General features: G+C 40.1%; 1 protein-coding gene and 1 long non-coding RNA gene across 2 annotated transcripts; one reads left to right on the top strand and one right to left on the bottom strand.

Annotated features, from left to right (window-relative positions):
• The first annotated feature begins 24 nt into the window (after positions 1–24).
• On the top strand, positions 25–11,409 carry LOC121635861. Its single transcript, XR_006009550.1, has 3 exons — positions 25–138; positions 11,223–11,232; positions 11,397–11,409. It is a non-coding gene; the product is annotated as an uncharacterized LOC121635861 (long non-coding RNA).
• Positions 2,492–25,189, bottom strand: LOC121635859 (rho GTPase-activating protein 20-like). Its single transcript, XM_041979222.1, has 16 exons — positions 24,947–25,189; positions 20,804–20,889; positions 16,292–16,465; positions 16,031–16,180; positions 13,142–13,183; positions 12,967–13,051; positions 12,768–12,845; positions 10,389–10,455; positions 9,970–10,167; positions 9,726–9,898; positions 8,892–9,056; positions 7,018–7,130; positions 6,741–6,933; positions 5,044–5,158; positions 3,345–4,201; positions 2,492–3,274 (listed from the first exon to the last, which is right to left on the bottom strand). Exons 1-16 carry the CDS (start codon positions 25,016–25,018, stop codon positions 2,588–2,590), a joined length of 3,255 nt encoding a protein of 1,084 aa, XP_041835156.1. The 5' UTR covers positions 25,019–25,189; the 3' UTR covers positions 2,492–2,587.
• Positions 25,190–26,617: the final 1,428 nt, after the last annotated feature.

The raw sequence follows: 26,617 nt of genomic DNA, 5'->3' as shown, positions 1-26,617 counted from the left end.
AAAAAATACAAATTTGTGTTTAACTCTTATTTTATTTTTAAATGCAGATTTCAAAGCGCAACATGACGAGTACATCAGGAAGCAACAGGTCTTCGACCCGTTTCAGTACGGAGCAAGGACAGGGACATAAGTCTACAAGTACAGATTAATTCAGCAAGTCTCAAAATACGAGTCAGTTTCACACAAAATATTTTACACACCTTCAAATGTCTCTAATCCCAAACCAATCAGAGATCTGACACGGCCAGCGCAACCATCATAGCTCCCTGAAGGTAAGCCGGTTTATCAGTAAATATAACTTTTAAGAAACGTTAGCAGAATTAGCTGATGGACGTGATTTTCATCTCAAGAAAGGAACATTTTAGTTTTCATAAATCTGCTTATCTGATGAGTCATGCTAGCTTTGGTCAGACGTTCGTAGCGGTACACTCGTATTTTAAGACTTGTAAAATTTACTTGATTTCTGGCTCAATTAACTTATCCGACTCTTACTTTTGAGTCGTATAATTGTACTTTCTGACACATACAATTTTCTTGTGTTTTCTGATTTGCAGACTTAATCCATACCTGTGCTTGCTAGTTTGAAAACACGTGTCCCTATTCTAGCTTCATATTTTAGCTGCATAAAGATAAAGCATGCAATTAGTTCAAATCATTACAGGCAGATTTTAAAACTACATCGTTGGCAACGAAACAACGATCACAGCTGGAAAACATGCTAACACTGAGAATCATAAACAAATAAAGTGAAAACGATCTTCCCTCAGGCTGCATTTACATTGTTTCAGTCATGAATAAATTGCAGCTGCATGTATGAACATTTTAAATGGAGTGCCCACATGTTGCCCGTGCTGCGTTCAGGCTGTCCAAAGAAACCAGGGGAAGCAGAGTTCCAGTTAGCTATCAGGCAACCCAATGAGAGAACTACTTGTTTAGAAAAGAAGGCAACACCAGGTACTTTGATGATTGGCAGGTTTGTTGTGTTTTTTTTTTTTTTGGAAACACGTGATACTGCTGATTCAAAGCCAAAGGATCCAGATGAGATGCTAATTAAATACCAAAACACACTTTAAGTTGAGTGTAAATCCAGCCTTGAGGACATCTGAGCAAAAACAACCACATTCCCTTAAAGGCAGCACTAGGCAAAAAACTGAACCTTATATTCAAGCTTTAAAATAAACCCTGTTTGCTCCCAGTTAGCAAACTAATGATTGAGCTTGTGTTACCTACTCAGGAAAAATGTATTTAAACAGACAAACTGAAACTTTACAGATGAATATAATTACAGCTCCAGGAAAAAAGAGACCACAGCAATTTATTTTCTCAATATTTCTCAAACGTAAAATTGACATTAAATATTATTGTGTCCTTTAAGTATGAATCAAGATCTTTTTTTTTTATTTTTTTGGACGTTTAAACATAACTGACTCGGTGCAAACACGATGCCTTTTAGTTGTCAGTGTGCAATGGACAGATGTGGCCTTGTTTCTTATTTATGTGTCAAACAGCAGCTATTCTGCTAAAGCACAGCTGGAAGTCAAAGCTAGCTGGATGTGTTTCCTGGCTTTCTAAATACTGTGAAAAGAAATATTAAACCATTTTAATTATGTAGTTTCCAGAGTCCAGGTAGAGGTCCTGTAGCCTTTTAATGTTTCTATGTTTTATGTTGCCATCAAAAGATATAAATAAAACTATAAGGAGTGTTTATGTAGTTGTAAACATTTATAGAGTTAGGAAATTAACACAACTTATTTCTTTGACAATCCAACCAAGAACATCTATAATCATGACATCTCTGGAACAGAATTTAACTTATGATGCAAAAACTGCATCATTTTGTTCTTTAAATAGAAAGTCGTTTCCTGTTCCTGTTTCCAAAGCAAACAATAGTTTGATTTGGAAATTTATGGCGCATTCAAACCAGGATAGTGGGAGGAGAATTCTGAAAATTTTACTGAACTGGAACGAACTGCCTGAACATCAACAGTTACAACAGCTGCTCACCAGGGGGCGATATTCCCAAAACGACCACTGAACAAGAAGAAATTAGAAAATCCAGCTCACTGATTGGCCGGGACCAAAAACAGCTGGTTTACCCGAAGTAAACAGTGCAGCAACACCATATTTCTGCCGTCTGTTTTCTGTTTTTACTCTGGGGTTCAAACCTTCTACAGTTTTCACCAGAATCGAGAAGCGGCGAGTTATCCAACATGATGCACTGTGTTCTACGTCACTTCCTCTCTTTAGTTCACTGGATGGTCCGTTTGCTTTCACACTGCAAGTAAACCACACCAGGGTTTACTTTGGTCCGCACCAGAGTGCAAATGACTGTTAATAAGACTCCAAACGGACCGTACTCTCCGTGGAAACGACCAAGGTTAAAGCGCCAGTGTGAAATAGAGAAATATTGTCAGTCTACAAGCTGTTCAGCTCACAAATACTCTGACCTATAAAAGATAAAACCTGAGGAACTGATAATTTTTTAGTGGTCTTTTTTTTCTGGAGCTGTATTTACTAATAAAAATGACCTGTGACTCATACTGATTTGTATTTAAGTGCTACGTGTTGCTCTGGGTTACCGTGACAATCAGACGTAAGATTCCTCTGCAAACAGAAGTTGCTCAAAATCTGGCTCTGCCGCGGGGTCACTGCATCGCTTCAGCCACTCCCTGCGACTCTCTACCAGAGCGAGCGCCACCTGCTGGCTGCTCTGGGGATTGCTGCGCGGGTGAGAGGAAAAGTAGTCCCTCACTGCTTTGGTGGCACCGGGGGAGAGGCAGAATCGGGTCTCCGACACCCCTCTCTGTGAATCCACCTCAGACACCTTCAGTCCCGGGTCGCTGGGCAGCCTCGCTCTGGTGAAGGAGGCGGCTCGATCCACAACCTGCTGTCCCGGTTCGGAGCCTCGGCGCTGATAGAGCCGGCTGTTACTGTCCTCCACGGTGTGAGTCTTGTGTCGTCTGAACAGGGACAGAGATGGCCCGCTGTGCTTGTAAAACAAAGCCGCTGACGTCTGCTTGGGCTCGGTTCCTGCACGCCTCTTCCCAGCGTCAGCGTGGATGTCGCTGATCTGGACTGTCAGCGGGGACTCAGACCCGGTGAACCAGGTAGATTTGGGAAACTGGAATGAAGCAGGGCTGGGGGGGTCCTGTTTCACCTGCTTTCCCCTTCCTCTTTCTCCTGCATCCTTCGAGCCTCTGCGGGATGTTCTTGGTTTAGTTTGGCTGCTGGATGTTGGCTTTGCTGCTGCAAGCGACTTATCGGTGGTTCCTCCCTGTTTACAGAAACACACATCAGTAGGATATTCAGAACAATCATATCAGTAACTTTTCATATGAACTCACCCCCGCTTTGTCGTCATCCTCCTTCTCCAAGCTCTCTTGCTGAGTCAGCGACAGCCTCCGGTCTTTCTTCAGCCATGAGTTGGGATGGAGGCCCATGCAGCCTTTTAACGCCACCCAGTTCAGCTGCTCCTTGGATGGGTTGTCTTTAGGACAAATCCCTCGGTTCAGATGTTCGCCGGGGGTAGGAGCAGAGCTGGTGGCGAAGGGTGTAGAGGAGACAGAAGTGGTGGGCAGATGCGTTTTGGTCGCCCGCCGGGTGGTCTTAGTTTGCTCGCCGCCGATGGATTGCAGCGAATCCAGAGAGTCCAGGGAGGAGTGGGTAGGTGCAGGGGAGGTGGGGTTAGACGACAGGCTAGAGGAGCTGGCCTCCAGAGCTGCTGACCTCATCCCTGTTAACCCAGACTGACCTCGGGAATGTGTGTGAAGGTGTGTGTGGCTGCTCGGCCTTTTGGAAAACTCCTCTTCAGCATCTTCATCCTCACCAGTAAGACCATCAGTGCTGCCTGAAATGTATGGGCAGAGCTTGGCAGCATACGCTATCGCTGGCTCTGAGCGCCGCCGCAATGTGTGCCGACCTTCCAGGGACAGGGAGTCAAGGGTGGACAGCATGTCCACTGCTGGTTCTTCTTGTCTGGGACTGGAGATCTCCAGCACCCGTCTCCTCGGTAGCCCTGTAGAGCGCACATCTGGATCTATGTCTTGGTCATAGTCGCTAAATGTCAAGATGGAGTCCAGACTGCCCTGTTTGGGTCTGAGGGCTCTTCTGTTGCAGAGACTGGGGGACCCCCCGCTGCTGTTGTCCAACTCATTCTCCAGACTGTCATAGGATGAATCTGTCAGAGGGTACACCCAGGACTCTGATGGAAAATCCAAAAAATAAAATATGGTACAATCTTTATTTTTAGGTATTTCCTTGTGAATACTTAAAAGCCATCACCCAGAAATTACACTTTTTCAAGTGTAACATGTATCGGTGTTGGGTCGAAGTGTTAACGTCCCTGAAAGCCTTTCTTTTGAAGACGGGCGAGTTTTTCCATCTGGGCCCTTTGTTCACAGCAGAACAGCCAACAAGGGTAAACTCTCGCAAATGCGTGATTTTAATTTGCTCCTGTGATTTCGTCATCACAGGAGGCTATTTGAGTAAGCCAGCCCCTCTCCACGCCTAAAGTCATGCGTTACTGCTGACACAGTTAATGCTAATGCTAAGGGACGAGCCTAAAAGTTTAACTCCCTGCAATGTACAAATGAGCCCTGTGTTTTCTTTATAAGTGGGGTAAAGTGCTCTGCCACAAACATTTTGTTGTAAACATACTTCTTCCACCATCTCGGTATCTTCACTCTCAGGCTCGGAGTCAGGTTCAAACATAAATGGCTAAATTCTGTAAGCTGCTGCTGGGTCAGGTTCGCTCGCCACCACTAAGCTGTTGATGTTTTGGAGTCGGACGCACTGTGCAGGCACTGGGCCAGCCCCCTTTCCAACTCTGGCCTCCCTGCGTCCAATCAGCGCACACCTCATTAACGTTAGTCAAACGCTTGCATGAACTCTCACGAGACAAAGTTGTGGTATTAGCAAAGGGTCAGAATCTATTTTTGATTTTTTTTAAGTTTTCAAAAAAAATAAAAAAAAAATAAAGACACTTAGAGGACAGTGGATGCATGAAAAGACCAGGTGATGACACCTTTAACTAACTTCCTGTACCTGAGCCCATCTCCTCACTGTTGAGTCTCTGTGGCGGCCCCCCGAACAGGGAGGACGGATCCTCTCCAAGAATCTGCTGACAGTGTTCAATCATGAACTTGACCAGCTCACAGACCTGCAGGGGAATAGAAGAGACCTTCATGAAAGAACTGATATCATCCAGTCTGACAGTTTTTCTGCATCACTGACAGGGTGTTCCTTATTTGGGGATTATATGCAGCTCAAAGAAGATGGTCCTGAAAACCTGTTTTAATGGAAGTCAAAAGACAAATCATTGTCTAAAATAACATCAAGGTTCCTCACTGTGGTACTAGAAGCCAAATGCTATTCAGATCAATTACATAGACAATTTTATTCTGAGTTGTTCAGTTCCAAAGGCAATAACCTCAGTCTCTCTGAATTTAGGAGAAAATTCAGTCATCCAGGTCGTTGTCTTTAAACATCTTTGCAATCTAACAAACTGACTGGTCTCATCAGGCTTCACAGATAAGTAAATGTGTCATCTGCATAGCAATGAAAGTTTATACCATGCTGTCTAATGGTATTACCTAAGGGAAGCTTGTTTAAAGTGAAAAGTACTGGTCCAAGTACAGAACCCTGAGGAACTAATGGAACTCAGGAAGACTCATAATTTACATCAGAGGTACCCAAGTCTAAGCCTGTTGCATCCTTTTTCCAACATGCCAGAGCTGCATGACGAATAGATGAAGGAATTCAGCCACTTGATTCAAGTGTGTTGGAGAAAGGATGCACCTAAAAGTTGCTGGATAGTAGCTCTCGAGAACTGGACTCGGGCACCCCTGATTTACACGAACGAACTGGAATCTATCCGATAAAACAAGATTTAAACCAGTTTGATGTGGTGCCTTCATTCCCAACATGTTAGAGCCTCTGTAACAGAATGTTGTGATCAATGGTGTCAATGCAGCTCTGAGATCTAACAAGTCCAGTCAAGAGTCTTTTATCTGAGACAATGAGGTCCTCACAATCGAGATGTTGATCAAATCTCATACAGATGTATTTATTAAGGGAAAAACTTCCTTGAACAGTCTGATTGGGGTGGGGTTGAAGGTTTAGATGAAGCTGCTGTTCTGGTTAACTCAGAGAGCTGCACAGGAAGAACAGTCCAAACATAAATCAGCTTCTACAGACATCTCTAAAGCTGCTGCTGCTGAGACATGATTAGGGGGAATGATATTATGGATTTTCTCTAATAAAAACAAAGTCATCACAGCTGAGAGTTAAAGACTCAATGGCACTATGACTCTTAGAAGAAACCTGCGGTAAGTTCGTCATGTCTGAGCAGCTACTTGGCGTTAAGAAGATTAATATTTTATGAAACATTTCTCAGGAATTTGCTTTGCTCTAAAGTTAAACCTTTCAGCCTCTATAAATCTGACAATCCAACCAGAAAAGCTGGTTTTTATGTTCTACAAACAAAACCAACTAAATACTCTTTTAGTTCCCTGTTATGACGTTTATTCAGATTTAATCCTGCTTCTTCAGGGTAATAATCCCAGATGTCAAGGTCATTGTAGCAGCAGCGGGCAATTTAGTCTGAAATCTGGGTCGAATTCCACAGCGTATTATAAGCTGTTGAATCTAAATTTTACACACAGAAATGAATAAAAATTAATAACGCTTCACTAAAGAGAGATCTCCTCGATGAATAGCGGATATTTTTCCACCCTTTTCACCTTTTTAGTTCCTTCTCCTTCCACCTCGGGGCTACAAGGCGCTCCTGGAGGCCAAAGCAAGCTCGGAGCGATGCACACCGATAAATTAAAACTTGTCATCTGGTTCTCATGAGCGTTACCCTGGATACCATGCAGCATGGCTAGCAGGTAGCGCAGCAGCAGGGCATTCTCTTTGGCCAGTCGGCAAATCATCCTGCAAGATGGAGCAAAGGAATAATTCTAAAGAAATAATAACCTGGTGGAAAACTCCTGAAACACCATAAAACATGCTTGTTACCTCCGTATGTCTTGCGCCTGTTCTTCTTCCTCCTCCTCCTCCTCCAGCACATCCATCCATTCTTCATGCAGCTCGCAGCCCAACAAGCTGCCAGGAATGCTGCGCAAGAAATCCTGGAGACACATTCAGAGAGGGAAACATGAGGAAAAGGGATTATAAGTCAGACAGACGAGAGTCAAATTAAATCCTGGAGCCGCATCTGAGACTCCAGACCTTCAACATTTACGAATTTAAAGGCGAAATAAGTAACAATGACACCTAGTGTTTCAAATCAGAACTGCAGTCAAAAGAGAAAAACATGGAGAGCGACAAAATGAAAACGTTTTAAATTATTTTTACAGAAAAAAATCCTACTTATTCAGCCTTTAAGCTGCTAGTTCATCACAACTAAAGAATCACACCTGCAGGGAAAACCAGGCAACGCAAACTAACGTAATCACTCAAGGTCAATTTAGCTACCATATTATTATATTTAGATATAAAATTCCCAAAAAGTAGTTTTGTATTTAGGAGATATAAAGATATAAATTAATAACAATATATTCCTGATCAGAATCTTATTTAAAGCTTGTAAAAAGGTAAAAACTAGAAACTGACACAAGCGTGACCCCCTAAAGGGGTGGACATAAGTGATGTCTGATGTATATATAATAAAAAGAAAGATTATCTACTCAGGGAAAGACTTTCCTAACTAAATAACAGATATACAGAATGCAACCATGACTGTTCAATTTTTGACGCTTGTGTTTCTAATTGGTCATTTTTACATACTTTTATTTTGGAAAATACACATCAAATACCCACAAAAATAAAAGTTGGAATTGAAAGTTATGTATAAAAAGGTCAATAAAGAGTTATTGTCGATAATAAACCAGAAATAACTTTAGTTTTATACATGCTGATTGTTCCATGTAAACCAGATGGTGTGGGGATTTGGGGAAACAAGTCTTTTTCATTGTAAAAGAAACAAAAAAAGAACATTGTGAACCAACAAATCCATTATTCATTCAGTTTCACACTAATATTTAGAGATTTTGTAGATTCAAATTATACACAAAGCAAATGACCAATTACAATTCTGTATCCAGAAGACATAAAAATTAGACGCTTAGTAAACCCGAAGTTTGGACAAACACGAAGATTAACTGCACATCTGTCGGTGGTGTCAAAGCGATATGTGACAGATCATCTCTAAGCTACAGAAAACAATGGAACAGTCAGCTCTTTGAGCAGGACTCTGCACCCAAACAACCTACAAGTAAAAATCTCTCCGATTTTGGTCCAATTAGGCTCTGTGGGGCACGCAAAGAACAAGTCATATCCAAGGACACTCCCCCCCGCCCACCCAGCGCTTAGGACTTAAAGTGCTGCTATCATCTTGGTTGCTGATACCAAAGAACACCTTCAGATATCGGCTGTGACCTCAGACTTGACCTTGAAGGGTCAAAGTCATTTAGGCTACATCTGTGAGTTCTGCACAGTTCTGGCTGTGAAACCACCTTCATGGAAGGAAAGAATCACTACAAATGAGACGTCTGTGGTGCTGCGGTGCGAAGACATGACATAGTTAAAGCACTCGTGCACAGATGCTGTTATCCCTGCAGATAATAAGAGATTATAATCCAGATTACATTAACAAGCCTATCTGGGCTCTTCTGCTGTGAACAGCTTGTCCTGCTAACTTAGCTGCAGAGCATGTCACACAGAGGCTGAGTCGGGAAGAAGCTCATTAATGTTGTGCTTACAGATGTGGGTCAATAAAGTAACAACAGGTTATTATATATAAGTCAAGCTAAACTACAGTTTTCTACTATTAAATAATAAAAAAGGGGGAAAAAGCACATTTTTCCCACTGATCAGGACTTATATTGCACCTTAAAGACTCCGGCTATGATGAAGACGTGGTCTCGTGTGAGAGGAAGCTGAAACTCTCCGGTGTCCAGAGATTCTCTCAGCTCTCTGACAGCCCGAGCCCCCGCCGGCCGCCGGAAGATCCCCCGCGTCCATGAGCCCTCATGGTACAGAAACAGCAACATGTCCTGGAATGGCAGAGTAGAGGCAGTCAGGGACGGAGCTCCTGTGGATTTCTGTCTCACCGTCTCTATAACAATACATTGATTCTCCAAAATTAGAACAAAAGAAATAAACAAAATTTCCATATCTCATCTAATTATATTTTAGAACATTATCAGATGTTGAAACAGACATTTTACCATTTCATTGTGAATCTGATGGCAGCAGCTATCTGTAAAAAGTTGGAACAGGAGCTCCAAAAGGCTGGAAAAGTAACTGGTACAAATCAGAAACACCTGCAGGAGCATCTGACAACTAATCAGGTTCACTGGCAACAGGTCAGTAACATGACTGGGTATAAAAGGAGCATTTCAGAGAGGCAGAGTCTCTCAGATGAAAAGATGGACAGTGGTTCACTAATCTGAGACAAACTGGCTCTAAAAAACTGGAATAGTTTCAGAAAAATGTTTCTCAATGTAAAATTGGGAAGACTTCCACTCGGAATACTATACGAGTTAACCAAGTTTGGAAATCATTGTTTTTATTTACATTTTACATCCCAGCTTGTTTGGGACTTGGATTTTATTTTAGTTGCTTTTGATCTAAATGAAAGTCCCTGTGTTGAATCAGCATTTTCCTCCTATTGATGATTTGAACTAATCAGATCATATGTGAAAACGAGTGTGTCCACACACCATGACTGGTTTAGGCAGAGTGTCCTCCACACATATGGAGCTGAGCGGCTGACTGAACAAGCAGCCTCGAGGACCTCCGGCGAGCGATAGCTCGTTCAGGTGAGATGATGAGCCTCGCCAGAAGGCCCAGGTGATGAGCGATCGCCTTCGTTTGAACGGCTTCTGAGAGAAATCTAGAGAGACATCAGCATCTTAGAAGAAGTTTCTTTTTCTCACTAGTAGGAGATAGAAAGTGACGTTTCACCTGCAGGTACATGCTGCTGCGGCGGCTCAACAGGCCGAGGCCTCAGGATAAACTGACACTGCTTGTACACCTGCAGCTGCTCCACCTGCATGGCCTTCTGTCTGTCCGCGGGCGTAGCAGCGGCATCCCTGCCTCCGCCTCCCTGAAGCGGTGAGTTCCTCGCATGACTCATCTGGATGCTGAAGGGAAACTCATGACCTGGAACAGACAAGAGACAGCGCTGCTCCTTCAGAGAGAGAAGCTGCTGGAAAACATCATCTCCCTGCAGCTAGGTCACACTCTTTCCTGCAAATCAATGGCACCAGTGTGGCTAAAAAAAAACATCTCACCCCAGCGTCAAAGCTTAAAGGTTTATATCCAAGACGATGGATGACTAACTGAATTCTATACCAGAGATGTGAACAAATAGTCAGGCTCACCAATGAGAGGATAGGGCGTGTTGTCCCTCTTGGAGATGACCCACAGCTGGAAGTCTTTGACATTTCCCTGATCAGGACAGAGGTTCAGAGTCAGAAACCCCTCATGGTGAGAGCCCTCAGTGAAAATCACAGCAGGCAGCGAACTTTCAGGATGATGAGACGTGACAAAGAATTGCATTCTCTCCCTGTTTTCACATGTTTGTTGCTTGTTCATGTGCAGCCAGAATGATTTAAGACCACAGGGTTTTTGTGTGCTTGGGCTGCTGGTGGAGAAACTGCTAGGACTGTTTCACTTATGTGCCCTTTGCTTGAGCTGCACCAAATCTCAACATAAACAAATAAAACTAGACTAAAATCTCACAGATATGAACCGTTTGGAAGTACATGACATATGTGGCAACATCCCACAAAACATGAGGAAGATGGGACATGCAGAACTATGGTAGATGGTATTTATGAAATTACAAATGGAAATTTGTGGCCTCGTGGTGAAATTTCTTTTCCCACAGAATGCTGACGTTAGTGTGCACCGATTTCACACCTCAAATCTTTAGAATTATTTGCTCCAAACTGCTTTCATACCCAAAATTTCTTCTCCACATGTACGATTTATACATAAAGTGGGCAATTTTGGTATCTGTTACTCAATGTGACTTCATTTTATTACTGTTTTCTCTGAAATAGCCTAGGATTGCAGAATGCATCAAGGTAAAATCCAATCTGAGTTCTTTCTTTAAACCTGCCTTAAAAACATCGAGTAGATAATATGAAAAAAACAACTTGTGTTTAGCTTTAGATCCTGCCGCTGACTGTTCAAAAGTTTTTATTCAAAAGCTATTTATTTGTCTTTTTCTGAGACAATCCAGCTATAAGAGATTTTTTTCCCACGCTGGTACAGTGGCTGTGCAGCTCAAACAGTTTTTTCTTGCACACTGGACTCTTTTCACAATCTGTTTTGATGAGTATCCATGGCAATGGAAAAGTTGTTTATACTTCAGATCAACAAAGCCAAATTTGTAAGTAAAATTACACAACAAATCCCACACAAGCTGTAGAGGTAAGAAGATGCAGGACGAGAACAAGGCAGAAAGAAAAGAAGAGGAAATTCAAACCATTTCTTCCAACCGTTCTGATGGGAAATTTACAGAGAAATAACACATTAAATCTCACGAGTTGAAAAGAGAATGCAAAGCAGAGCAGAGAGGAAAGCAGAGGAAATTCAAACTATTTTTTTAAACATTCAGATAGAAAAATGCAAAGTCGCTAGCTAACTAAATGGGCTAGCTCAAAGCGCTAACAAGGACACAGAATGAAAACAAAGAAGTATTTGTTTCACTAAGCATGGCTGCAGGAAATTATCCTGGACTCTTGTGTGTTTAAATGCTGCTTTAAGGACGCACTATGGAACTTTTGCAGATTTTCTCGGTGACGCACCTCCTGTCCATGGCTAATTTGGCATCTATTTTGCATCCTACCTGTACTGTGAGCTCTCTCCAGCCAGTAAAAGTCAGTCTTATGTCACTCTTATCTCCTGCTCTGTCCTTTTCTCTCTTTCTCCAATGATGTCTTCTTGTGTTTCTTTGCTGAATCAGCAATGGTGCGTCTTCAAAATGGCCAATGTGTTGCTAACTGCTTGCTAGCATGTGATGCGGCGCATAGACAGAAACTCAGCTGCCACATCACACAGTGTCCATGAAGAAATGGTTGTGAAATGTACATGATAGATGTTACTGTGCCATCAAACGAGTTTGGAAAGCAAAGTTTTAAGGTTGGAAAGTTATGTAGTTTGTCTTTAAGACTGTATGAGCAGATTGAGACAACAAAGTTAGCAGAAAGCTAAAAGTAGGACCTGCAACTTGTTCAACTTGGATATGTAACGGAAAAGAAATAAATCTGCAAGTGGGACATCGCGCTGTTAGCAGTAAGTATTTGTCCATGTTATCTTTCCAGATTCAGAAGTTCTGGTTCTGATCTGATTATGAAGAGAAGAATGCTGCAAAAGCTGCTGGACATGAGGGACAATTCTGTACATCCTCTGTACAACACAGTGAGGAAAAAAAACTGTTCAGTCAGAGGCTTCTTCAAGTAGCTGCAAAATAGAAAGATACTTATTTTTATTCATAAATGTAAAAAAATACATTATAATTTCCTGTCAGGGTATTAATAAAATATTTTAATTTGATTATTTTCAAACACAAAATCTTAAAGTACCAGTTTAATTTTTTACTTTTAAACATTCGGGCAGGCATCACCATTCTGTAAATCTAACAGTTGCACCATAAAGATTCTCATTTTAAAATATCTTCTACAAGTATTAACCAAGCTAAACAGCTACAACTATACTTCAGAATTTCACCATAAATGTCGAGAGTTACTCACTATGATGCCAAACTGCTGCAGGGCCAGTCGGATCACCTCATTGGCTGAATCCGAGTTGCTGACTGGGAGCGTCTTGGTCTAAACAGAGGTGAGGTCAGCAAACAAACACAGAAGAGTTTGAAATGAATCAGCTATCATCACCAGAGTTGTAGATTACACATTGCTGCTTCACGCTCTGCAAACATCAAAGTAAACTCACCACAGCAAAAGTATTGATTCCCTTCCCGTACACTCTCAGTGGGATTGTTTTAGGCTCTTCCTTCTCTTTTTCTTCTTTTATTCGACTGAAGATGGAAACAAAGATGAAGCACTATGTGTCAGCTTGTAATGCACACAGTAAATATAGTTTATGTGGACACATGGAGGCTGTTTACCTCTTGAGGAGGGAGAGCCATCTCTCTTTCTGTTCTGCTGAACTGAGAGGAAGCACATGGGGGAAAAAAGACCATTATACACAACTTGTAGTTGTTTCTGGTCAATGAGTAAGTGACGCAAACTTATCAGCGAGGTACTGCAAATGCTCAGAAGTAGCCTTTACTTTCTGCCAACAAACCTGAGACTCAGTAATATTCCAAACCCGGAGAACAAGATTGGCAAAAGTTTTAAACTCTTCAAGACATATTTAGCAGGACAGTGTCCATAAAATATGGCTGCTTCATCTGGTTGGATATTTGAAATCAGGAAACTACTATTAGCTACTATTTTCTCATTTAAGTTATACTTGAACAAAATTAACACAAGACTAATTAAACATCTACAAATAATTGTTTAAGGCTCAGTGGCTCCATTTTTTGCCTGCTGTGTTTGAAAGTTATATAACATTCTGAGCTCAGAGTGGGAATAAAAACCTTCCCCTTCTTCATCTCCACCCAGAGCTGCACATCACGGTGCATTCGCTGCACCTCAGAAGTTGCAGCTATTTTGCTCTTGCTTTGTCATCAACAAAAATTTCCATCAGCAGTTAGGACGAATAAATGTTTTAATGTTTTAAATCTAAACTTAGAAAACAGGTGAAAATGTGAAGATTCCAATAGTCATTTAATGCAACACCACAGTGGAACCTAGCTCAATAATAAGGTTGTAAACGTTGGATAAACATCAGCCAAAAAAGCAGGGTTTATCTGTAAAAACGGTGAAGCTTGGGGTTTAGTAGGTTGATGTGTGACGCATGATTTTAACAGCTAGCTAGCTACTGTGTTAGCACAAACTTAGCCTAAAATATGGATCATTACATCGTCTCTATGTGGTTGTACTGCAAACACAGGGAATGGAAATGTCTGAGAATAATAAAGAGATGGCAAGAGAATAAAAGTCAAACAATAATGAGCCTGAGGGATCGCTGGGCCTCATTCCTCAACAGTTCTTATGAACAAATTTGTTCTTAACCTTCATGAATCGCTTTAAAGCTGCTATAAAACATTACAGATTAATATTTTACCACTTCTTTGCTCAAATCTGTATATCTGTATATATATATATATATATATATATATATATATATATCACACACACTATACTACATGTTGGGGGAGCTGGGATTGTAACATTGATTTAATGCATTGTACATTTTTGTAGAGGGTAGTAGATTTTAAATCTAACATTGCAAAAGAGTCCTAAAAAAATCCTAAACATTGATAAAAACATTACAGATCCTAAAAAAAAAAAAAAAAAAAAAGCCTGCTTTCCCAAATTGTATTCTATGGAAAATAACTTCATGTCTGTGATATTGTGTCATCAGTTATGCATTTAAAGGTTAAAATCATTTGAATAATTATATTTTGGTAAATTTAATTTAGACTCAAATTGATTGAAAGAAGTTGAATAAAAGGTTTGAGCAAAAAAATGTGAAGAAAATATTTAATATGTCTTTAAATTCTTTTGAAAAACGTTTAACAATGATTTGAACAGGTTTGAATAAAATCAGTGTTTTCTGTTATCCAGTTAATTCAAATCCAATAATAAAATTATTGTTTTAGATATTTTTAAAATATTAACAATAATTACTCGTCATAGTGATTAGTTTTATTAGGAGATTCTGCCCTGACCTCCTGGTTAATAACACCACTGACCAACCTCCAGAGGTTTTATGTAATCAGATCCACCACCCACTGGTCCTCACCACATCTTATAAGGATGCTGGATGAATTTGGACACATCAGGAGGTCATTTACTTCACAAACTGTAGATAGATAAGTTTATAAAGAGATAAAAATGTATTCTACAGTGTACCAGTTCCCCTGTTAGCCACTGCACCACAAGGATGTTGGTCCTGATGCGTTCGTAGGACCAGAATGTTGTTGCTGTCCATGTTCAGGAGGAATTAATGACCCATTTCTATATAAAAATGCTTTTATATGGATTTAAATCTCACTATGTGATTATTTATTACCAAGCTTTCACTTGAAAAATTCAGACATTTTTTCCCCCCATTGTCTCTGTCTCAATCTTTTTTGTTTTTTAGGGAGTTTACATACAAATTAAAACCAGCTGGCCCATCCTTTCAATGAAAAGAACATTAATCAATCTAAGAGGAAAAACACAATTTCTCTGCCTACAAACATGTTTGTGAATCTGATGGAGAGTTTCAGGAAAAAAAAAAAAATTTTTAAGAACCATTTAAGATGGTAAGTAAGAAGATATTGAGGGTAATTTATATCTGCATGTTCATGCAAAGCTGTTCAACGATCCGACCGAGAAGGAGCTGTAAGGACGTGGTTTAAAAACTCAGCTTTTCTACAGCACGTCATAGATAACTCAGCAGAAGTTCAGGAAATTATGACATCGTATTAAAAGAAAAAAAAGGCAATGATTTTCCTTTAAATGACACAGGATGCTTTTATTGTGTGAAAGAAAAGCTAAAAGCTCAGATGTTTGGCTGATATGGAACCACTTCCCACAACCGGATCCACTTTAGAAATCCAAGCCTGCTGTTTTTCACCTGAAGGCTTGGAATTTCTGCTTCATGGTGTCTGTTTTCTGTTTCTTTGACATTTAAGGTCCAGTTTACAGCATTACCAGCATATTTCTGCGGAAACATAAACACCACTGCAGGCTGTGACGTAAAGCAGCGTAAAGAGGTATAAAGTTTGTACAAAAGTCAGGTTTGGCTTCCTAATTCCTGTAACACATATGATGCGACTGAGTCCCGGCTGGTAAACATTGTGCAGGAAAAACAAAGTGTGTGTGTTTATATTCATCCAAACGTTTAATCTGCGTTTACACAATAAGCATAAGGATTACCAACCAGTGTGAGTGTGTGTTACCTAAACATAGCGACACAGTTCCAGGTGGGCCAGCCCATGACAAAACTCCGCTCGGGATTCGTGCTTCCTTCACACACCTCATCCATGCAGCCTGCCGTCCACATCTCACACACACACACCTGGGCCTTCGGCTTGAAGTGGTTTGCTGACCTGGAACAAAAACCAAAAAGAAAAAAGGTTTTAGCCGTGGATGCAGGGATTAGCCTAATTAACAGAATAAAAACAAAACACACACACACACACACAGACATCTCTGCCTACTTGGCTTTGGCGATCACCAGGATGTCACTGAACAGGAAGAGGTGCCTGTCCTGCGTCTGCATCCCCGTCTTCAACTGAGCATGCCCATGAAGAAGAAACGACCTGTCGGAGCCCGTCAGGAAGGACTGGACCAGCGAACAGGTCTCCGGAGACACAGGAACCAGGAAGTTCTCTCTGGAATAAGAACAAACTGAACAAATTAACTCCATCTCAGACCACATTTCCCACAAACCCCTCTGCTTTATCTCAATCTGTTTTCTTCCCGTTCAGACAAGTAAAACGTAACAAAGAACTAGTTTAAGGGTAATCCAGAAGGAACACTTTAATTCCAGTTTGTAAAACTGGTGAGTGATTGTTTTATGTTCTGAAGGTTGGGAATCACTGATCTGAGTTACGTAACGGAGCAAATGCCATCAATATGGAGCTCAGATTGGGTTTTTAACTGGGACAAAAGTACAGATTAATTCTGAAAGACAAGTCAGTTTCACAAGCACAAAACATTTGTCCCACATTTTACACACCTACTCAGATTTCTCTAGTTTCTAACCAATCAGAGAACAGCGGGGTAAACTTCTGCGTCCGCACCAAACTTTAGGTTACACTACAACTCTCTAACCAAGGCCAGTGCAAATGTAAGGGTAAGTCGGGTTATACTCCACCAAGGGTGGAGCGGCTTGGAGCGGGACGGTTTAGTTCAGTAAACCCTGATCAGCCTATCAGGGACCCTTACTGGATAGTCGGGGTAAAGGTCGGAGAGTGATAAATGCGTCAGCTACGCAATAATGTGACATCATAGCTGTGCGACACCTTCCTTGAATTATGAACTGTTCCCGCTTTGTTCTTATTGCTGAGTCGCACAGGAAGTGATCAACAGATTGCAGTGTGTCAAGCTCCCCCCTTTAGGGTCGGACCCCCATTGGGATGGTCCCAGAAAATAGGATGGGTCGGATCGGATCTTCTGGCACCCTTCCCAGGTTTAGCCTGTGTTTTCATCCTCAGGTGCAGTGATGATTTCAAACAAATTGTACTGCACCCTAAAAGCTCAGAGGGTTCTCACAGAGTTGTTTGTCCATTCAGAGACACCGTAGTAAAAATGGTGGCACAAACAGGGCAGCTGCCATGTATGTAAGCAGAAACTAATGGCTCATTCTAAGAGACTAAACACATAAGTTATTTTAGTAAAGTGATTACAATAGAAATTGTTTATTATATTTTTCTGTCTTTGACCTTTGATTTAGTTACCTGCTGCACTTTTAAGACTTGCTAAATTTACTTGCATTTGCAGCCTTAAAAAATTAATTTACACTTGTATATTTGGTTTGTGCTTGAACTAATTGTTTACACCTACAAATATGGAGATATATGTTACAAAACTTTTGTCCCTACCCTGACTCCATACATCAGTTAGCTTCCAAATACCTGTAAGGTCATACAAAATCAATGCACTTTGATAAGACCCGTGCAACCACTTGTACTGCTTGAAAGTAGCTCTGATCCCTTCAGGGATACTGTAGCTGGTTTTAGAAGCAGCGTGACCGACTGGTAATACTGAGCAGCAGCTAACTCATTGGTCTGAGACTTTCTTTCAGGTTTGGAGATTTTGCTATAGGTTATCTGAGTGTAAACATTAGGAGTTATGTTCAGACTTCTATGTTTAGGGGGCTTAATTTAATTTAATCTTGCAGCACTTTCAGTTAGGTCCAGTCCTCACAGACAGAAAACCAACAGTTTCCTTTCAGCAAAAACTGCAAATAACAGAGATGTTAACCTAATAACTAGTTAATGTCTCTGTTATTAGATTATTCACTTCAGGTCTTTGTCTCACAATGTTTTCCTTTAAACACAAAATAGATGCCAAATTATTGCAGTTTGACTAAGTGTGTTCAAATGTGAACATGTGTGTATAAATACACTCTCCTTCAATCCTATGGACTTGGCGTAGGAAGTGGGCATTAGTTCTTACCAGGTCTTAGATCCAGAGATAGATATTTCTCACCAACAAAAATGTACAACTAGTGTCAAAAACTAAGTCGACCCTTCCAGTTTCTATAGGAATTAAGAGAGTGAGTATCAGCCAGGTGGTGCTAATTAAATACATTTAATTAACTCATCAGTGTGAGCTCCTCTATAAAAGCAGAAGTTTAGTCCGTTTGCTGCTCTGGATTATTCAGATGTGAGTTAACACAAAGCTGAGGAGGAAAGAAACATCTGAAATGATCTTGGAGAAGCAGCTGTTGCTTCTCATCAATTTGGGAAGAATATAAGCTAATTTCCAAACTATTCAGTCCATCACTGTGTTCAGAGAAAAATTATTTACAAGTAGAAAACATTCAACATGACTGCCAGTCTTCCAAGAGGTGAACTTCCCAACAAGTCCAGCCCAAGTTCAGCTGGTGGAGAAACTGCAAAAAAAAACTATTTTAGGATTAATAGCTAAGACTGCGTCCCAACATTTTCATTTCCCTCAAAGGAAAATGAAACTATTTTTCATCCATTTAATTAAACCAAGAACAAGTCATGAACCGCATCTTAACGTGATGCCACAGCAGGTGGAAATGTGCTTTACAAACTGCAGAAGGCACAGTAGGCTATGTAATAAAAGTCTATTCTGCGGTGTCCCACTGTCCCCTTTAGCCACTGCTGGGGTTTACCTGCTGTCCAGGTTCTGGAGAAATTCATTACCTGTTTGTCCACAGAGCCGTTTTTATATTATAAGGAAAATCAGGTTTCATTGCAAATCTTTATTATTATTTATTTTCATTCATCCTTTTGTCATGATTATTTTTCCTTGTCTGCCTGTAAGTTTTGACCTTTTATGGGCATTTTTTGGGCATTTACCTGCAAACTAGGGCCAGCTGGTCGGTGTGGCTCAGTGGGTAGAGTGGTCATCTTATAACCTGAGGGTTGCCGGTTTGATCCTCTGTCTGTCGAGCTCATGTCAAGGTGTCCCTGAGCAAAACACCGAACCCCAAATTGCTCCTGATGGGTTGTGGTTGAGCTGCCTTTCATGGCAGCTTCCACCATCAGTGTGTGAATGTGATGTATAATGTAAAGCGCTTTGGGTATCATTCCAGGTACAGAAAAGTGCTATATAAAGTACAGACCATTTACCATTCCTTTCAAACCGCCCGATGATCCCAAACATGGCAGCAGATCTACAACAATATGACTGACAAAGAAAATAATAAGGCCTTGACATGGTCCAGTCAAATACTGACACCATCTGGACCTGTAGCCTTTTCAGTTTCTCCAGTCGCTTCTTCATATGACTGCAGGAAACAGACAGGCTGGAAGTGAAAGCAAAGGAGGTCCAGTCCAAGTCCAGACCTTAACTTGACTGAAGTGCTGTTCAGAGCGCTGCAGAAACTAGTGCTCAATGAACTGAACCAACACTGGAAAGACGAGTGGATCAAAATTCCTTCAAGATAATAAAGACAGAAATTAATACTTGCACTTATTGCTTCTACAAGCCACCATATCACAGGATGTACTTGCCCTAAGAAGTTGAAAACAAAGCAAAGTTAAGAGTATTGGTAGTCAGCGAGTAGTTTTACAGGGTTCCATGAACTGACTAGAAGAACACATTTAATAAGGTTTTTGTCTGCAAAATGCTGCATGTAACTGGTGCTGCCGTATCCCCCTTTCATAAAAAAGATCCATGTCAGCATCTTGAAAGATCACCAATTACCACATTCCACTCACAAGGCTCCAGTGAGTTTGTTTTGCCCTGCCAAAGAAATAGTCCTGCACACACCGCCCCATAAACCTTCAATTCTTTGGTTTTTAGAAAGATTAAGTACACAAGATACAGTGTGTTAATCAGTGAGGCCCTGTGGGCCGCTTTATGCTACGATAAGCTAGGCTAACTATCTTGCTGGTATAGTGTAATCAGTGCAGAGTAATGAGAGTGGCTTTGAATTTAAACAAATGTATTCATGGTGGGAATTTGGCTAAAAAGAAATTGATCCTAAAGAGAAGCTAGCAAGTTTCTTCATGTGATGTGAAGCTGCACCAAACAACCCTCCTGCTTGTTGCCCCTCCCTCTAGAGGAGCTGTTTAACAAGGTTACTTATTCTTCGCTTTCCCTGTCCATATGTTCAAGACAGAGACTATTAATAGGGGCCTGATCCTCTGATAAGTCTGGCAACAGGAGGATTATCTGTTAGAGTGAATCCAACACCTCACTCAGGGTTGTGCCACAGTGTTAGTCTGTGCACGTGTGAGAGAGTGTGGCTTCAGGGGTTTGTCAATGACCTAACCTGTGTGGACACAGTGCAGAAGATTTGGATGAAGTCTCTTTAGGTCTGAAGGGTTGTAAGCTACTGATTTGTCCTACTAACAAAAATGCAAGAAGCCATGAAGCAACATGATGGCATCAACACTCTGCTCATCATGAACTGTATTGTGTGGCAATACCACAAGTCTTAAGCAATAATGTTTCTTCTTTCTTCCTGTCTAAACAAAATACACTTAACTTGATACGTGAAGTTGACCCTGTTCTCTGGACAGTACCTGGATAAAGTCTTGGACCTTGTGAGAGCCTTGGTGATGACCAACGACGGCGCAGACTGACGCCTGTAACTCTGAAACTTCATTCGCTAAGAGAAGAAGAAGGGAAAAAAAAGGTTCAATGCAACATGATAAATTCATTGGTTTCATCCAAGTTTACATATTTTGTGGTCCATATTAATGCATTTACTCATCTTGAGAGATGGAAATTATATACCATTTAACACTTTAAAGCCCGACCCAAGAAAAAATGGGGAGAAAAGTCTTTTTTTTTTTTTTTTTAAATATGAAGTCTATATTTGGCCCCTTAACAAAATGTTAAAAAAAGAACAAAAATTATATTTGTATATTTACCATTTATTGTGTGATGTCAAAATTATCGTAGTCCATAATCTTATTATTGTGTCCACCAGGCGGCAGAAGATAAGTTACAATTGCGTACAACAGGGATTTGAGCAAAGTTTTTACCAGAAAGTGATGCAAAAGGTCTCAGAAACTACATGTATCAAATATGATACGTACGGCATTAAAGTATTAAAGCATGATGTGAAAAGTCTCAAACCCCTTTGATGCATCAGTTTTTAAAATAATAGTGCCACTTTTCTTTTTACATGAAATATTTTCTCTGTATACTTTTTTTTTAGCAATACACATCTACTTTAAGGGGTTAAAAATGCTTTTTTAATACCAAATTAATCTTTATCTGTCTTTGTGCTGAAGTCCACCAGCTGCAGCCTGAAGTCATAAAGATACTGGATTGTTTCTTTATTTCTCTTTGCGGGATCCTACTTTCCTGGTTTCCCCACAAGGATCAGTTTTATTTAATCTAATTGTGGAAGGATTTGCGAGAGCAAAGCAGGGTAACAAACAACCATTACATAACGTTTTTTTCATTGTATGTCAGATTAACCTACTTGCTGGCTAACACCAAATGTTACTGGGTTTAGTGCATGTATTGGACAGCTGGTTAAGTAGAGTGATCTCGTCCATATTTTACAGGATTTTATTTTTTATTAGTTTCTATTTTAGACTATATAGACATGACTCTATTGTATCCTTAATACAGAGGAATCTTTGGCTCTCTGGATTTTCCATGGTGCAATAAATAAATAAACTCATAAAACCATACTACAACAGAAGAGTTTCCATCCAAAAGCAACTTGAGCTAAAACTGCAGTTTAAAACCTATTTTGAGCCCCCTGAACAGATTTCTGTGTCAGGTAAATTCGAGCAAGGATGACTCGTGCCTTTTCTTACTCTTTGTAGACGTTTTTAGGGCAAGAAAGTGCTCCAAAGACCTTTCCTAAAGCCAATAGCATTATCTCAAGATAATGCTATAGGCCATAGGAAAGGTCTGGGGATCATGTGAATTGGTAAGCTATTAGCAAGTTAAGCTAGTAGCCTCCCGAATCATTCTGTTATCCTTCGGTTGTGTAGATGTTACCTTGTGGTGTCTTTTCACATTGCATTAGTTTCTAATTTGCTAATATTAAAATACTACTAAAATCATAAACAGTTTAAATCATAATAAACATTATTTTGTCAACATTTTAATATAATTATGCAAGTGTGTTAATGTTAGCTTTTGGTTTAAAAGACTCCTGTGCCCAAATAAAGCTACTAGTTTATCTTGCTAGCTTGTTGACCTGTAAAGCAAGTTTATTTATAGAATTTCATACATAAGACAACCCAATGTGCTGTGTCAATGATGTCCTGAACAAGAAATTTAATGTGACAAATTAAGTCAACATGCTAACAGATTTGTTCACCAATGCTACAAGTCAAAACTTCTTCTTGCAGGTCGTAGCCATCTATCGGGTCATGGTCACTACAGTTAATTCAGAGAGGGACATTTCTCATCAAATGTTATGGCAATCCATCCTAGTTAAACATTTAACTCCAAATTATCTCAAGATAATGTTATAGGAAATTTCTGGGGATCATGTGCATTGGTAGGCTACTAGCAAGATAAGCTAGTAGCCTACCAATACATTCTGCTGTTCAGCAGTCATGCAGCTCTTGCATTGTGGCGTCTTCTCACTTAGCATTAATTTCTAGTCAATTAATGTTAAAATATAAAATTAAAATAAAAAAACAGTTTAAATAATAATTAACATAATTTTTTTAGTATTTTACTATGATTATGTCGGCGTGCTGGTGTTAGCATTTAGCTCAAAGAGCTCCTGTGCCAAAATAAAGGGTCAGGACTGTTAGCATTGTGGTAGACTTAGACTATTGAGTTGCTTATCATTAATTTACTCATTTAAATTAGATATAAAAGGTTAAACATTATGTTTTTAACCTTGTTTAATGCTAATCATAGCCTAGCCCTTAGTCTTCCTTTACAGTCCAAGTGTGTGTTGTAATCCAAGCCAAATCATCACAAACTGTATTTACTGAGAAGCCATTAAAGTCAGACTGTTGCCGATTTGTCTACAGAGCAAGCCTGAAACTTTCAGTTTTATAAAGAGAAAAAAGAGCTTGTGAAAACACGAGTCTCCCTCCATGCATTTTTGACATTTCACAATGTAATATCATTTATTTAACCTAGTCACAGAGTGGTGAAACATTCTTAACTCTCCAGCTCCAACATTACAATGATACCTTTCAGAGCTAAAAATAAACTAAGAATATCTTTCATGGAGATGTATGTTTTCCCCTGGGAAACAAATCTATAGAGACCAACTCTAGATCTGCTCATAACTAAACATATTGCAAAAAAAGCAGTTTTTTAGACATGTTCTTTCTAAAACAAACAAAAATATATAAATACAGCAACCAAACGAAAAAAAGTGTCTCATCTTGATATGAACTTATCATTTTCATTGTCAGTATAATGAAAAGAACATGCATGCGAATGGAGAATGTGGGGCTACACAGAACTAGTTAATTCATTTCCTTAAAATATTCTGTTTTAATTGCGCCAGCAGGAATAAAAGACCTGGTAATATAAAATGTATAAAACTGAGCTCACCTGTATGTCATCATGGCTTCTAAACAGAGGCTACATGGTTAATTAAACCAGCTAAACAGAGGGTTAACATGTAGATCATACTCCTTAGACTATAACAGGATTGTCAGTGTTTATCATGCAAACAAAGTTGGTGATGGATGAGTGATGTCTGTTGTGCACATGTTTTGTGACTTGGATCACCATGTTTGAATGTGCACAAATAAATTCTGGATGTTGGAAAAGCTCTGTGCTTGCAGAATCACTTGGCTAAACTGTAAGCAGGCAGAAATATGTTTTTTTTTCTTCTTTCTTTCTTTAGAAAACGTGGATTCACACAGATCATCCTAATGTTCCCTCCGATTTTGATGTCTGTGCCTTTACTCCTGTGTTGTGACCAAAAATTACTTTATATACTGTATTTTTTTAAATGAACAGACGATTAAATCTGAGGTTTCTGGTATGTGTTTGAAATTTTAAGTCACGAATGAAATAAAATAGGTACACTATTACATCACAAAGCATACAGATAGTTATGTGCTGAGCAAATACATTTAGTCAGTTTTAACAACTAATTTAATTTACTAGAAAGAAATTTTAACAACGTTTGCTAGGCCCTCAACATTGATAGGCTGTTTCAAAACTAAATCATATTTGGGTCCTCTTTTTTATGTGGTTTAGCTACATGTCAGGTCAGTTACAACTAAACAAAATACCCAGAAAACGTTATTAGTCCTCTTTAAAACCTGCTTACGATACGTATTTAATAATAAGTCTTTTTTTGCTTTTTTTTATCTTTACCGGACCACATTTCATCATTTGTTAGTTTACACTGGAGATTGAAGAAAATAATGTGCACATCACCTAATTAACACCTTAAAACACCTTTTTTTGGCTTGACGTGGCGCAGTATTACAATCATATTTCTGTTGCTTATGCTCCTTGTTTTGAACAATCCCAGAGCTGATTGAGGCTGGTGTCACCTGGATGAAATCCTTGAACTCTGAACCGCCCTCTCACCCTCTCTTTTTTAAAAAAAAAAAAAAAAAAAAAAAAACATATTCACGTGCGTTTTAGAGCCAATCTGACCCAAAGTTTTTCGCTCGAGTTTCAATCAGACAAAAAAGACTTTATGCCAACTTCTGCTCTCACACAACTAAGAAAATCAGTAGATTAAAGGACAACTATAAACATACCCGTTTGTATTCCTGCTGCCCGTCGCCTCGGCTGAGGCTGTCCTGCTGCTGCTGAGGAGACATGTTGTCCATTCAGCCAAAATACTCCTACGTCTCACTGTCCAACTGTCCTCAGGTGATGCAGGGAAGAAAAAGGTCCCACTAATAACCGCCGTCTCCAGAAGACACTAAACATCTCAACACGAGCTTGCCAGAAGTTAATGAAAACTTCTGGTCTGCGGGCAGAGCGCGTGAAAGGAAAGAGGTCTGTGAGGAGGGAAAGTTTGGATGATAAAAAAAAAAAAAATAAAATAAAATAAAAAAAAAAAAAAAAAAAAAGGGGAGGGGGAGGAAAGAAAGGCTCAGCTGACGCTGCAGCTCAGTCCCCGTCTTTCCTCGCCATCAATGAAAGCCTGAGCTGTAGAAGTGCCTCCTGTGTGGATTAGCAAATGATGTGCCACTTCTTAATGCGCCTTTACGCACAGTTCGGAGGCGGCGCCATCACGCAGCGAAAAATAGGTCTTTCTATTTTTAACTAAACGGTTCCATTCATTCAGAAGACAATTATATATACCCTAAAACAAACTCTAAAGAGAAGGTCAGATTTAAAAATAAATAAATAAATAACACTATTTAACACTACAATCCAAACTGCTTAAAATGGCCGAAATGTTTCATCTCGATGTCAATAAACATGTTACATATCACAAACATATATTTGTGTAATGCTTTAACCAAAAATTACCCATTTAGTTTATGTCTCAGAGCTCAACAAACAGTGTGAAGCATAAATGCGCCTTTCTGGTTCCTCTCATGGTTTAATCCTTGGCTGAAACTGAAGAAAAAATGAAAGGGGGGGGTACGCTTCAGTATTAACGTTTTGGACCTGCGAATACACACACACACACACACACACACACACATATATATATATATATATATATATATATATATATATATATATATATATATATGAACAAACACATTTAGTGCTTTATCAGCTTCTCACCTAGTTGCATGAGTTCGGGCCCACTCTATTTTATAATGTTGCTTCAGTTCATTCAGGGGGTGCCCGAGTCGTTAGAGCTGCTGTCCAGCAACTATCCTTCTCCAACACACCTGAATCAAATGAATGGCTCCTTACTAGCTGAATGACATGCGGGTGATGGAATTCAGCCATTTGATTCAGGTATGCTGGAGAAGGGATGCATCTAACAGTTGCAGGATAGTAGCTCCCCAGGGGGGTGTTCCACGAACGTAGCTAAAGAAAGCCAGGCTGTATCGGGAAAGCCTCGCTTGAACCAACACCATCTCTGAATTAAGGTTCAAGTCGTTCCACTAACACAATTCAGCTGCATCTACTTGAGGCTAATTCAAGCGAGGCTTACATAGCCTGGCTATGTGGGAGGAACGTAGGAAGCCCTGACGGGTGGATGGTGGAAAAGAGGAGCTGGCAGAAAAAGAGAGCAAGCCGAGAGCTTCATTTTCTCTGCAGCTGAACAAAGAATGCTGATGATCAGTGACGGGTTCATGGCTGGTGAGGCACCCACTCCTCTGGAGTCAGATTTACATTGTAAGAACCGAAAAGCGCCTCTTATTTCACTTTTCATCCAACAGCATGAAACTACGCCCCCTTCAGGTGAGGTACTGCCTGCCTCTCCTGCTGACTTTTCTCTGCACTGTACAAGACAG

Source organism: Melanotaenia boesemani, chromosome 24 (assembly GCF_017639745.1).
Source record: "Melanotaenia boesemani isolate fMelBoe1 chromosome 24, fMelBoe1.pri, whole genome shotgun sequence".
NCBI classification, from domain to species: domain Eukaryota; kingdom Metazoa; phylum Chordata; class Actinopteri; order Atheriniformes; family Melanotaeniidae; genus Melanotaenia; species Melanotaenia boesemani.
The sequence above is the reverse complement of the archived record's forward strand: the minus strand, read 5'-3'. Positions and strand labels throughout refer to the sequence as shown.